The sequence below is a fragment of the Phycodurus eques genome, chromosome 2, assembly GCF_024500275.1.
Source record: "Phycodurus eques isolate BA_2022a chromosome 2, UOR_Pequ_1.1, whole genome shotgun sequence".
Classification (NCBI taxonomy): Eukaryota; Metazoa; Chordata; class Actinopteri; order Syngnathiformes; family Syngnathidae; genus Phycodurus; species Phycodurus eques.
In genome coordinates, this window is record NC_084526.1 from 5839200 (window position 1) to 5853292 (window position 14093).

Consider the following 14093-nt stretch of genomic DNA (forward strand, 5'->3'; position numbering starts at 1 on the left):
AATTTTTATTTTAAAAACGATTTACTCTTATGGGATATATTTCTATGCTGCTGCTTACAGGACACTTGGGACACACACACTAGCTTTTGTTTGTTAAAACTGACCACACTATGTTTTGAAAACACGCACGCACGCACACACTCACACACCACAGACATACTGATAACATTCAGGGTGAGAACAGGTAAGAACCGGTTGGATGCGGAGGTGCTGAGGAAACAGGAACTGTTATCTGAAAAGGAGGCTTAGCTTATTCGGCTTCCTGCTCTCATGAGAGAAAGAAGATAGTCCAGCGTGCTGTATGATTCTACTCGACCAAAACTTTTGTAATTAATAAATACTCAGACAAGTCTAATGTCTCAAGATTCTTATTTGGGGACAAGATCACCAACCAAACATTAAAAGAACCAGGAAGAAGGATTTCCAACAGGACTTTTTTTCTTGCAAGGCCAGCTGGGCAAATCACGGGCTTTGCTTGGAATTCCTTACACTATTTTGTACTTTAATAATGACTATGATTATACAATGAAATGCAAGAACAGCCAATTAAGTTGAGAGAGACTGACCAGTGGCCTCCAAAGCTTTGGTGATTTGGTGCAAGGAGAAGCCCATTTCCAGCAGGGGTACAGCAATTGCAGGAGGGGGTGGAGATGTTGATAGCCTACTGCTGGGGTCGGAAAGAGCTGGAGCAAAAAAGAGCCATCATTAGTGAGTGACAAATATCAAGAAATAACAATAAGTACAGAAATATTTGACATTTCCAGTGTGTGACATTGCTGACTGCAGTCTTTTCAAGCAGTGCAAGTGCAGTGCAGTGCACTGTCAAATTAAGGGCCTATTTAATTATTAAAACTAGAGCTATCGATTATAAAATAAAAAAAATATATCGATTAATCACACTTGAATTTTGATTAATCACTATCATTCACAAGTGCCAATTATACAACACAAATACCACATTTTGCTAAGATCTTTTTAAGATCTCTTCAATGAAAAGAGAGACCAGTGCTGCACTATATGCAAATTACCTTTTTTTAATTTTTTTTTTATAAATAAAGTCCCACCTGGGTGAATTTTGAAGCAAAATTTGCCGCTGAGCACACCAATCAGAGTCTCCTCTCTTGAACTGGCGCAAGCATTGACCTGATCACTGACCTCATCGCAACCTGCACTGCATTTCAGATATCCATCAGCGGTTAAGGTAAAGAAGCATGTGTGGTCAAAATAAAATATGTGAATGAGTTAATACATGCTTACTCCAACAATTTTTTGTGATTAATCATGAGTTAACGTTTTAACTTTGACAGCCCTAATTAAAACTCTTCCAGCAGTCTTGATACTTACAGCAAGGCTTTGTATTTCAACCAAACAGTGACAGGTACTTACAGGTACCAGACCTGTTTTGCGGTCTGCTCGGCTGTGAGTCAGGGGAGGTCAGGCTCTGTCTGCGACCGACGTCATCAGAAGGCGATGTTGGTAGAGATGACACAGGAGGTGTTTGTGCTCGTCGAGTTGGAATCAAGGTGGTTGTTGGGTAGCTGGAGAACATTTGCCTGTGCCAACAGAAAACCACCTCTATTTCATGACTGAAATTTAAAAACATCCATACATCAAAGCTTCTTAAAATATTAATACTTTATTGATCATTGGTTTCTGGATCGGACATTGATTAATTTTGTTTAAATGAATGACACAATAAAGAATAATAATACATTCTAATAATGACTCTCCGTAATTGCGTTTTTATATCCTAAATGTAAATTTTGTCATAGTGGATTGTTTGCTGTAGTATTAGAGAGGCTCCAACTACCGAAGACAAATTCCTTGTGTGTTTTAACATACTTGGAGAATGAAGATGATTCTAATAAACCATCTTGTTTGAACAAAGACAAACTACTACTTGTGTGTTTCTGTATACATGCTTGGGAGGGGAATCATCTTATTCATCGAAATTTCCGCTTCTGATACCATAGATGCCACTATGCCCCCTTTCAGCATCATATTATTGGACTTTTTCCACAGTATTCCACAAAAACAATAAGTATTTTTAAAAGCAATCTAATGAAATTGGCCTGAATAAAATTCCATACCATACCTTACCATAATATTTCTCCAAGACCGTGTCAGTAGTTTGTTGGGGTTTTTTTCTTAGTTTTTTTTTTTTTTTTTTTTTTTTTTAATAAATAATTCTGTTAGACCCAAAAATAAAGCAATGCCTGACTTACATGAGTTATTTTTTTTAGGAAGGGTCTTGTCCGTGTGTGTGTGTTCCGCCAAATAGGGTTGCACGATATTGCGGGGAAAAGAAAAAAAAAAAAAAAAGATTTTTTTTTTAACCCTGCGATACATAATGTGATGGTGATGTTAAGAAATACAGGATAACATACATGTAGCGTGAAAACCAGCACACATTTCGCTTTTTCCCTCTCTAGAAAAACTATGCTCAGAAGAGCACAAAAGTACACAGTCATTTGTATAAAGTCTACCTGTATTTAAATGCACTGTAGTATTGAGCAGTAGTAGAGGCAGACATGAAGTTGAAATTATTTCTTTTCATGCCCAAATTATACTGTAGAGTCATTAGGACATTCCTAACCCCATTCATTTGTTTTTCATCAATCTGTTAATTTACACCTGTGTTTTAACATATGCATTAGTATTTCTATATTTGAGTGCATTACTTTAAGCAAAACACGTTCTGTACACCTGAAGATTGTCCCTTCAATAATCCCATAATGCTCACTCCCCTCCTCCCAAATGTAATCTGTTGTGACATGCATTTGTTCGTCACATTCTGGGGAGAGATACAGTAAATGCAGGCCTGTAATTGTTTCCTGTGCCCTTGTGAAGTTATCATACAAAAAAGAGAGTATATTACACTGGACTGCTCCATGTGCATTGTTGGATGGGTTATAATTTACTGCAACATCAGTGCTAATCATATTAGCGTGTGCAACCAGGTCCTTCTGCTGGTAACTTAATATTACAGTTGATTGGCTGCATAATCAATACACCAACATTGCGCAGGACCCTGCGATGTGACTACTGTGCACACGTACATTGCGATGCTCAAACGATATATTGTGCAGCCCTACCGCCAAATAAGAGGTAAAAACGACAAACAGTGATTTGGACAGGGTTGATCTATTTAGTGTTTTGTATAAAGGCAGACGGCACTGCCATATGCTGCATTCACCAAGATCTTCCCGCTATATAAAATGTATTCTGCTTGCAGGAGAAACTGTGGTCCAAGAGCAATAGTCTTTTCCATGCTTGAAATCATATTCTCCATCTGTTATCTTAACTATGAGAAATTACATTTTTACAATTTTTATCAGCCTAAAATGTACCTTGACATGTATCTTTAAAGTAAGAGTTGGATTAACTGAATTGAATTTCCAATTCAAAGTTATGTAAATGTTCTGACAAAGAGTTCCAGCCCACACAGGAGCAGCCAGGTAAGAGAGATTATGAGCGAAATAGGGGTTGCACTGCTAAACTGAATTTGATTTCTGTGCATTGTTCAAAGGTATATCAACAATGAGACTGGCATCTCTCAAACAACCAGACTCAAAATCCATATTGTGTTCCACAGCCGGATTCAAGTCCCAAAACCCTTAAAGCTCCTTAAAGGACTGCTACCCCTTGATATGATATCATGAAAAGACTTGTGAAATGACTAATATGCATAGCATATGACCTAACCTGAGAAGACTGAGGGGCATGACCCCTGGAGACTCTGAGGCAGGGACAGTTTCAGTGTCCGTGACAGGTGTTGTTGCAGTGGTGGTATCTTCTAGAGAGGAGCTCATGAAAGAAGTGGTACTAGAGGCAGAGGGGCTGGTGGTGACTGGTGTCTGTATCAGCTGTTCACCCTCTACACACTCGCCTTCACTCTCTGGCTCAAGTCTTACACCTATAACAGATATGAGGACACCTGTTATGCGACTATCTGCACAAAATTATGTCTCTAGACAATATTAAAGCAGTAGTAATAATGAAGTTAGAACAACACCATGCTGATGACTAATAGTGCAGATGTTTCGCAAATTTTTATAATAAAACAAAGCAATCACGTATACATTGTGTGCTTGTGTAGTTTTTTTGTTTTTGTTTTTTTACCTCATGCATTTCACATAACATGATGGCATTAAAAACTTGACTATCAAAAGCAGTGTCTTGAATGTCCTGATCCAAAACAAACGATTATTTTCTCACCAGGTTTAACCTTTATCCCAGTGGATTCTTCCAGCAGCCCATTGATCACAAGCTTGTAGATTATGGCCTGTGCCCTCTCCAGGTCCGACAGCCCCAAAGCCCGCTTGATAGGGGAGCGCCAGACTGCCCGCTTCACCATATGACGCATGAGAAATTGAAGAGCAGCCCGCATTTCCATCTCTTCTTGACATATTGGGGATGTGGCAGTCGTGCTTGCACTGGCATTGGCATTAACATCAGCATTATGTCCAGTGGATTCTGGTAACACCTTAATGGAGATAACAGGTTTGAATTGAATCACTGATTTGAAATCAGAATGGGAGCATGTCAAAGTCTACAACACGCCGTCAGGGAGAGAAATCCACACTCGACTAAACTGTAGAGCTGACTGTAGGCAAACTGTATTGACTTTGTCTTTAAAACTACTTTCTTCCACTACTAAGATAATCAGATGAGAGTGGTTTCACTGAATTAATCATTTCATAAATCCAAATCTGAATTTGAAATTCAACTGTGAAGGAATAATTTTGTGAGTGATTCTTGTTAGCTGCGGTACCTTTGGTATAAGTAGAAGCTCCGCATACTTGCTGCAGCTAAGCAAAACACTGAGGGTCTTCATGGCTCCCAGGTAGAGATAGGAAAGTTGAACCGCGTGGAACTCCGACTGGGTAGCAATAAAAGATGGATATGGCTCATGGCTACGAGAGCCATGCTCGTGGCTTTTCTTCCTGGTCCCCTCAACAGGAGCGAGAAAAAGTGTGTCATTTCCACCAACACCACCACCACCGGCTGAGGAAATGCGACTCTCTGACTTGGGGACCACATGTGCCTTGACCTCATCCAGACTATGAGACACACGCAGGTCACAGGTAGCAGGAATTGGAATTGCTCCAGATCCAGTGAAAACATTGTCTCTTAGTTCATTATGGTTGGGCACATCATTGTCTGCCTTGTCTTCAGTACTGGTCGGCTGGTCATGACCTGTTGAGTGTGCGTTCCGATGCCTCTTGTCGTGGCGCCGTGCACTGAGCTTAGCAGCTGTTTCCTCATGGATGCTGGTAAGGTATGTGAGATCCAACAGGAGCGAGGGTGTGAGGCCACGGAAACGTGTAACATCGAAGGGCAGAGGCTCACAGGGCTCCAGGTTGTACAATGGAGTGTCACTAGGCGACCAGAAAGTTGGGAAGCTTTAATTGAAGTGAGTCGAGAATTAAAACAAAGGAAGGAAAAACAAAGTGAGGGAAAAGGGCCAGAGAGAAACATGAAGACTGATGGAAAAATGTAAAGGCAGGGCACAAACTGAGCCATTACACATGCATGTAAAATAATAATAGATTAACAATGATGAGGAAGGGCAAAAAGTAAAAGTGTCATACAGAGAGGATATAAAGAGAAGCAGCTACAGAATATTTAACAGGAAAAAATATACAATTAATTCGACCAGCTGCCATGCCCCTGGTAACTGCATACTTTTACAAACAAACCGGAATAAAAATTACATGCTGTTACTGTACAAATGTGTCCTTATCATTCGGTAATAAAAACTATTTCAACCATTAAAAATTTAGTTATTTAAGTAAACAGGGTATATGATTGTCAGATACTTGCAAGTTATTTTAGTCGCAAAAAGTAGCACAACTGTAAATTGCTGAAACCTAAAATTTAACTTGGAAGACTATGAAAAAACATTAAGGATGGGCATTTTAGGAGAAAAAACCCTAAAATGATTTATGAAATATAGGTGGAAAAATAGAATATACATTGACCAGCCACAACCTTATGACCACTTTCACAATTACCGCAATTTCTCGTGTATAATGCGCACCCCTAAAGTTGACCTCAAAATTGTGGAAAACCCTTCTACCGATGTATAATGCATTTTTACAATGCATGATTTTGCTTCTTCCCATATGATAAAAAAAAATCTGTATTTTGTTAATTTATTCAAATAATCTGAAGTTAAGCACTTTATTTGAACACCTAATACTTTTTATTTACTTGCTCTTATTTTGAAATTCACAGCCCTACTTTTATTTAGTGAATGAGAAAACACACAGTTGTGCTCATATGTTTGATTACCCAGGCATAATTTGTAAGTTGGGTACAATTCTTTAAAGAAACAAAGGGCCAGGCAAAATACATTTAGTTTTATTTTAATGGGATTCAAATTAAACTGTCAAGCATTTAAGAAAAGCATTATCATCAAACAAAACCATAAAGAAATTAATGATGGTTCTTGTTCAGTCATATTAAAAAAAACAATATTTCACAAATTCTGCCAGGGTATGTAAACTTACGAGCACAACTGTACATATTATGCAGTCTTACACGTAGCCCTGTCAGATTGGAATGAAAGTGTAGGCTACACCTTTTTCATAGCCTCCAGGTGGCGCTGGGATATTAGCATGAAAGTGTACACCTTTCTCATAACCTCTAGGTGGCGGTGGCATGTTGAAATGAACGTGTACTGCTTTTTCATAACCTCTAGATGGCGGCATACATTTATAAAATGGGAAAGTCTTTTTCATTTTCGCCTACACCTATGTATAATGTGTACCATTGATTTGTGAATTTTTTTTTGGGGGGGGGGGGGGGGGGGGGGGATGTGCATTATACATGAGAAATTACGGTAATAACATCCAATAAGAGCAACTCTGATATACACGTCCTCGCATTGCAGAGACCTGGAAAACCTGATCACATAATTCCAGTCTACATTATAGAATTGTTTGACGATATAGGAGTATATGTTATGCATACATGTACCATTTCAGGAAAGATCGATCAGAGCTTTTCCTCACGGAGCAAAAGGGGAGAGTGTGTTGGCTAACAAGTTATTGTAAGTCATCTTCATAGTAACGCAGGAGAAGCGCTGTGTACTAATAACAAGGTATGGTGAAATGTTCCCGCATAAATGGGGAAGTAAAACTGGAATAAACTGGTTTTAACAAGCTAAAGTGAAACTCAAAGGAGGAAGTGATACTTTTGACAAACCAAGGACCTAAAACAGAGTGAACTGATTCTTTAATGCTCCTATTGGCCAAATAAGAAGCCAAGAGGGCGAAAAACACCCCTTGGGATGGCAGTCCTTTATAAGTCAAAAACCTCTGCTTTTAGTGCTCTTTGTTTCCCGTCGGCCAGCATCTGAGGTACGACAGTAGATCTTATTTTCCCATCTATCTTTGTGTGCGATGCAGGATTAGATCGTCAGCTTCTAAAAAGATTGCTTGAAAAATCTTTGACATAGATCAGGTAAAATTAAATAGAGGACTCAGTCTGCGGCCTGAGGGACGAGTCCTTGGCCTCACTCCTCAAAACCCATTTCTAATCTTAATACAATTTGGAAAAACAAGCCCGCTGGAGGATGCTTGTGGCCTTGCTAAATACTATTTATTAAAGTGCCTTTTTCTGATTATGGAAATATTTTCCTTCCTTTTATTTTAAGAATGATAAGCGCAGTGCTATCCATGTTAGCAGACATAACACGTTATCGTCAAAGTTTAAAAATATTTTACTCCCAATCTTGAAACGTTGTTTTGGCTATAATTTAAGTAACAACAGGTCCTGACAGTAATACCAAGACCGTACAATTATCCTAGGTAATTCCAAGTGCAACAAGTCGACAGGGAGAGAGCATCTTTAAAGAAGCGTGGTTAAGAGTTTCACCTGACATCCGCTAAGGATACTCTGTTAAAGTGAATCTTAACTTAAGCGGGGCTGACACTTCACAAGTGGCTGTGAGAACCTAGGCGAATCTCTCCCGACACCGGCTTAAGCAAACTCCCATCCCTGTTACGGTCCACTGTGTAATACGCAGGGACAACGGAGAGCCGGTCAGGACTCCGTTTGTGCAGGGGAGCCTGGGATAAGCTAGATCTGATACACAGCACATACAGTCCCCTCCAAAAGTATTGGAACAGCAAGGTCAATTCCTTTGTTTTTGTTCGATACCTAAGACATTTAGGTTTCAGATCAAAAGATGAATATGATATATATATATATATATATATATATATATATATATATATATATATATATATATAATAAATAATATATAAATATAATATATTCAGTTCTTGCTTGTTTCTGGGGGTTTCTCCCTTCAGTGGTTTTGCCAAGTACAGAGATGAGCCACAAACGTTTTGGAACAAAGTTTTCTGGACTGATGAGACTTAGATTAACCTCTCCCAAAGTGATGGAAAGACCAAACTATGGAGAAAGAAAGGATGTTCTTATGATCAAAACACACAAGTTCATCTGTGAAACATGGTGGGGGTAATGTCATGGCTTGGGCTTGCATGGCTGCTTCTGGAACGGCTCACCGTCTTTATTGATGATTTAACTCATGATAGTAGCAGCAGAATGAATTCTGAAGTCTACAAAACCCTTTTGTCTGGCAATTTAAGGAAAAATGCATCCAAACTAATCGGTAGAGGCTTCATCACGCAACAAGACAATGATCCAAAAAGTGGAAGGCGTTAGACTGGCCAAGTCAATCACCGGACCTTAACCCAATAGACCATGTATTTTACCTCCTGAAGAGGAGACTGAAGGGAGAAACCCCCAGAAACAAACAAGAACTGAAAGAGGCTGCAGTAAAAACCTGGAAAAGCATTTCAAAAGAAGAATGCAACAGTCTGGTGAAGTCAATGGGTCACAGGATTGATGCAGTTATTGCAAGTAAGAGTTATGCCACCAAATATTAAATGATATTCACTTTAAGTTAATCATGTCTGTCCCAATACTTTTTCTCACTTGAAATGTGGGTGGCTTCAAACAAAAGGTGCGTTGTTCTGAGTTGTTGAACACGTCTCGATGTAAACACCATGAAATAAAACCTGGAATTCTGAACGTTTGTCGCATATTCATGATTTGATCTGAAACCCAAATGTCTTCAGTATACAACAAAATAATTTACCTTGCCGTTCCAATACTTTTCTGCACTATGTATAAAGTACTGCAATATGTATAAAACCTAATTCAAAATAGTCTTGCAACAAACTTTGTTCTCTTACTATTGATCAACTGCTTGTTGGCCCCACCTTATCCAAAAGCATATTTTTAATAATTGGATTTGTGGAGATGGGCATTATTTAGGTCACCAGCTCGTGTGTTCTGCCAATCATGAATGAATGTGACATACTTGGACTATTCTCCGTTTTAGATAATGTTTGTAGTGTTTAGACGAGAACAATAATGTCATCGGCCACAAAATAAAATATGCATTCGGAGATAACTTTTCTTTCTTCGCCATAAGAATGCTGTTGTATAAATGAGCGGCTACACAGTTTTCATTTTAAAAACAATTCTGTGTAAAGTGAACCTTCTGCTGGTTGCTGCAATACTGACATCCACAATGCATCCACTGCATCAAGATAGTAACTGAAGAATATCGTATTGTTAATGTGAATCTTAACTTGATCCACTGAAACTGATCAAGATCACTTTATTATGCCCATCCCTAATACATACAGAAATTAGATATTAGTATAATGGATGTCAAACTATAAAAATAAATACCTGATGGTGATCTCGGCCTCGTCCCACTGCACCTTGGCTGAGGTACTGCCTTCTTTCACCACTCCAAGCAAAGTTGCATGGCGTCCAGTCTGCTTGTGAACACATCGACCACCAACACGGAGACCTGCATCTGCCCCCCCGATTACAGCCAAGACTGGCCATACCTCAGAGCAAAGTGTTGTCAAGAGGTGGTCTGAAAGCTCGCCTAAGCCATGCTGTCTTCCGTGGCGCCCCCTTTCTTCCTCAGTCCTAGTAGGTGTTTCTTGACTTTCTCGCTGAGTGTCATGCTCCTCCCGGCTGTGCACTGAGCGACTCTTTTTCAGCCTCTGACCACCACTGCTAGCAGAGGCACTTGCTGTCTCTCTGAAGCAAGGCTTGATTTTTTGAAGACGTTCAATCATGGTTTTGTTAATACGATGTGTCCAGTCATTAGTGCGGTGTAAGATTCGGATTAATTGTGTGGTGGCCTCAGCCAGGACAGTGGACATCGGGCTACAAATTGGGTCTCCGGCCAAAAGGTCTCGAGGTGGACCTCGCATCTGCATGTCACAGATCTTAACCTAGAAGTATTTAAAGAATTAGACAGTGTAAAATAACACAAAAAAAACATGCATTTATACAGCAAATATATCAATAGAACACAGAAGGGTATGAGATTATTTTACTCATTGTACATGTGAAACAATCCAAATCCTCACTGCCCCACCTACAATTACTAACTATACAGGAGAATTTGGTCACGGAAATAAAAATAAGAATCATTAGGTATACTGCAGTAATTTTGAGCTCAGTGACACAGATGTCTGGAAAAAGAATAGACAAGATACCAAAAGACGGGAAGTCCCTTATCTTTCTCTTATGTAGAATGCTATCTAATGTGCACTTTTCTCTTACCTTTTCCCCTGGGTTACTGCTATAAAACATCACACAGGGGTAAAGTTCTGTGGCATCCACATCCTCAAAGGCTAACTTGGGTTCCTGTGGAATCAGCATAGCAGTTAGGGAGGGGGGGAAAAAAAAAAAAAAGATTTTATGCATTCCTTATTTATATGCATGACCATTTAGTTGTAAGAATAATAAAGCTCCCTTTAAATTTCATTAACATGAACTGCGAAAGGAAATATAAATAATAATTGTTTACATTGCAGTTTAACAAACATTCATTCATTCATTTTCCGTACCGCTTAGCCTCACTGCGGTTGCGGGGGTGCTGGAGCCCATCCCAGCTGATTCTAGGCGAGGGACGGGGTACGCTCTGCATTGGTCGCCAGCCAATCGCAGGGCACATATAAACAAACAACCATTCACACTCATATTCACACCTACGGCCAATTTAGAGTCTTCAATTAACCTAACATGCATGTTTTGGGGATGTGGGAGGAAACCGGAACACCTGGAGAAAACCCACGCAGGCACGGGGAGAACATGCAAACTCCACACAGGCAAGGCCGGATTTGGACCCGGGTCCTCAGATCTGTGAGGGAGATGTGTTAACCACTCGTCCGCCATTTAACAAACATGTTTATGGCAAATGTAATGGTCAGGAAGGAGATTAAACAGCCAGACACTTAATAGCATAAAAAACAACTTTTCTACAAGAGCAAATTGATAGTTTTCACAGGTTCTGCAATATTTGATTACTGATTCATTATCAAAGCTATTCAAATTGCAAAATCAATATAAATGCACTAGGGCTGCAAAAACAAACCAATAAAAATCAATAATTAAAAGTGTTGGCAATGAATTTCATTTCATTCACCATTTGTTGCATCGCACGATTATTATGTCAGTCACCCGCTCCGTTCCTGCGTTTCACACAGAGCAGCAGACCCAGACGGCGTGTGGGCCACCCCTTACATTACAGATGACTGGTTCTACACATAACAGATGTGGTGTCATTGGAGCTTCTGAATTGGTCACGCCATAATGAGATGTTGAGCAAATGTTAACCGTGTCTAGCCAACATTTTAATGCAGAAATGTCGCATGAAATTACTTCAAAAGTAAATGAGATTTGTAAACATTTGTGTTTAAAGCCAATGCAACCTACCACCTCCTCTCACCTCTCCATTCTTTCCAAACGAAATGGTTCTGGCCTCCATGTCGAGAATACAAGTGATGAAGTCTCCCTGGGTAAAGCTGCTAAGTGTCAGGGTTTGTTCCCCATTGTGATAGAGGTTTCCACTGTATGCTCGATATAACCACATATCTGATGTGGTGCGGTGGTTGAAGTCATGCACGGGCCATCGTGACGCACCTACGCATGTGCCCTCATTGCCTCGGTTCTCCTTCACAATGTAGAACTATGGAAAAATATGATCAACAATCAATCCAAAGAGGCACTTAATAATAAAATGAATGCTGCCTTGATTATTGTAAAACATTCACTTGCAAAATCAAAAACCATACCAATATTTGGTTGCGGTTTATACAGCATTCAGACTCAAATGATCAGGAAACAACAGACAAGGTGACGAAAAACATGAATAAAATTACTGTATGCTACATGTTTTGCGTTGACTATCCTTTAATCCACCCGCAATGGAGATTCTCCTCCAAAAGTATTGGAACGGCAAGGTCAATTTCTTTGTTTTTGTTGGAAACGGAAGACATTTGGGTTTCAGAACAAAAGACGAATATGAGACAGAAGTTCAAAATGTCAGCTTTTATTTCATGGTGTTAACATTTAAATGTGTTAAACAACTCAGGACAGAGCACCTTTTGTTTGAAGGCACCCACTTTTCAAGTGAGCAAAAGTAGTGGAACAGACATTGTTAAATTAACTGAAAGTGAATGACATTTAATATGTGGTGGCATAACCCTTACTTGCAATAACTGCATCAAGCCTGCGACCCACTGACTTCACCAGACTGTTACATTATTCATTTGAAATGCTTTTCCAGGCCTTTACTGCAGCTTCTTTCAGTTCTTGTTTGTTTCTGGGGGTTGCACTGTTTAGTCTCCTCTTCAGGAGGTAAAAATGCATGCTCTATTGGGTTAAGATCCGGTGATTGACTTGTCCAGTTTAAGACCTTTCACTTTTCCCCCGATGAAGTCATTTGTTGTGTTGGGAGTATGTTTTGTGTCATTGTCTTGTTGTATGATGAAGCTTCTCCCGATTAGTTTGGATGCATTTTTCTGTAAATTGCCAGACAAAACGGTTTTGTAGACTTCAGAATACATTCTGCTGCAACCATCATGGGTTACACCAATAAAGACTAGTGAGCCAGTTCCAGAAGCAGCCATGCAAGCCCAAGCCATGACATGACCTCCACCATGCTTCACAGATGAGCTTGTGTTATTTGGATCTTGACCAGATCCTTTCATTGTCCATACTTTGGCCTTTCCATCACTTTGATAGAGGTTAATCTTGGTCTCACCAGTCCATAAAACTTTGTTCCAAAGCTTTTGTGGCTCATCTCTGTATTTCTTCGCAAAATTCAATCTGGCCTTTGGATTCCTTTTTTTCTGATGAGTGGTTTGCATCTTGTGGTATGGCTTGTATATTTCTTCTCTAAAAGTCTTCTTCGAAGAGTGGATTGTGATACCTTTACCTCTGCCCTGTGGAAGTTGGCAGTGATGTCACTGACTGTTGTCTTTGGGCGTTTCTTCACAGCGCTCTCAATGTTTCGGTCATCAATTGCAGTTGATTCCCTTGGCCTACCTGTTTGATGTCTGTTGCTCAGTAAACCGGTAGTTTCTCTTTTTCAGGACATTCCAAATTGTTGTATTGGCTAGGCCTACTGTTAGCGCAATAGCTCTGATCGATTTTTCCTCTTCTCTCAGCTTCAAAATGGTTTGACCAGCTCTCTGGTCCTCATGTTTGATGAATGGCAAATGCAGTTTTCAAAAGTTAAGCCCAAAGCCAAAAACAAGCACTCTCTCATGTTTAAGCAATGACTCTAAAAGGCAACACCTGAGCAACTAGAAACACCCATCAGTCATATGCTTCAATACTTTTGCTCAGTTGAAAAGTGGGTGGCTTCAAACAAAAAGGTGCTCTGTCCTGATGTTGTTTAACACATCTAGATGTAAATACCATGAAATAAAAACTGGAATTCTGAACTTTTGTTTCATGTTCTTCTTTTGATATGAAACCCAAATGTTTTCAGTATACAGTGGGTGCGGAAAGTATTCAGACCCCCTTAAATTTTTCACTCTTTGTTATATTGCATTTGCTTGAATCATTTACGTTAATTTTTTTCTTCATTAATGTACACATGGCACCCCGTATTGAAAAATATATCGAAAAAAAATGTTGAAACTTTGCAGATTTATTAAAAAACAAAAACTGAAATATCACACAGCCATAAGTATTCACACCCTTTGCTGTGACAAATTTAACTCTGGTGCTGT

General features: G+C 39.5%; 1 protein-coding gene across 11 annotated transcripts in view; it reads right to left on the reverse strand.

Annotated features, from left to right (window-relative positions):
- herc1 (HECT and RLD domain containing E3 ubiquitin protein ligase family member 1) overlaps nt 1-14093 on the reverse strand; it is a 178279-nt gene that overhangs the window by 69983 nt on the left and 94203 nt on the right. For 9 of the 11 annotated variants that reach the window (XM_061664969.1, XM_061664935.1, XM_061664926.1 and 6 more), the window contains 8 exons: nt 11801-12040; nt 10633-10716; nt 9739-10298; nt 4775-5405; nt 4219-4486; nt 3706-3916; nt 1387-1553; nt 567-683 (listed from right to left, as the gene is read on the reverse strand). In XM_061664969.1, the coding sequence (XP_061520953.1) occupies nt 567-683; nt 1387-1553; nt 3706-3916; nt 4219-4486; nt 4775-5405; nt 9739-10298; nt 10633-10716; nt 11801-12040 (2278 nt within the window). The remainder of the gene's footprint in view (nt 1-566; nt 684-1386; nt 1554-3705; nt 3917-4218; nt 4487-4774; nt 5406-9738; nt 10299-10632; nt 10717-11800; nt 12041-14093) is intronic. The other 2 variants (XM_061664952.1, XM_061664943.1) reach the window with 1 other exon arrangement.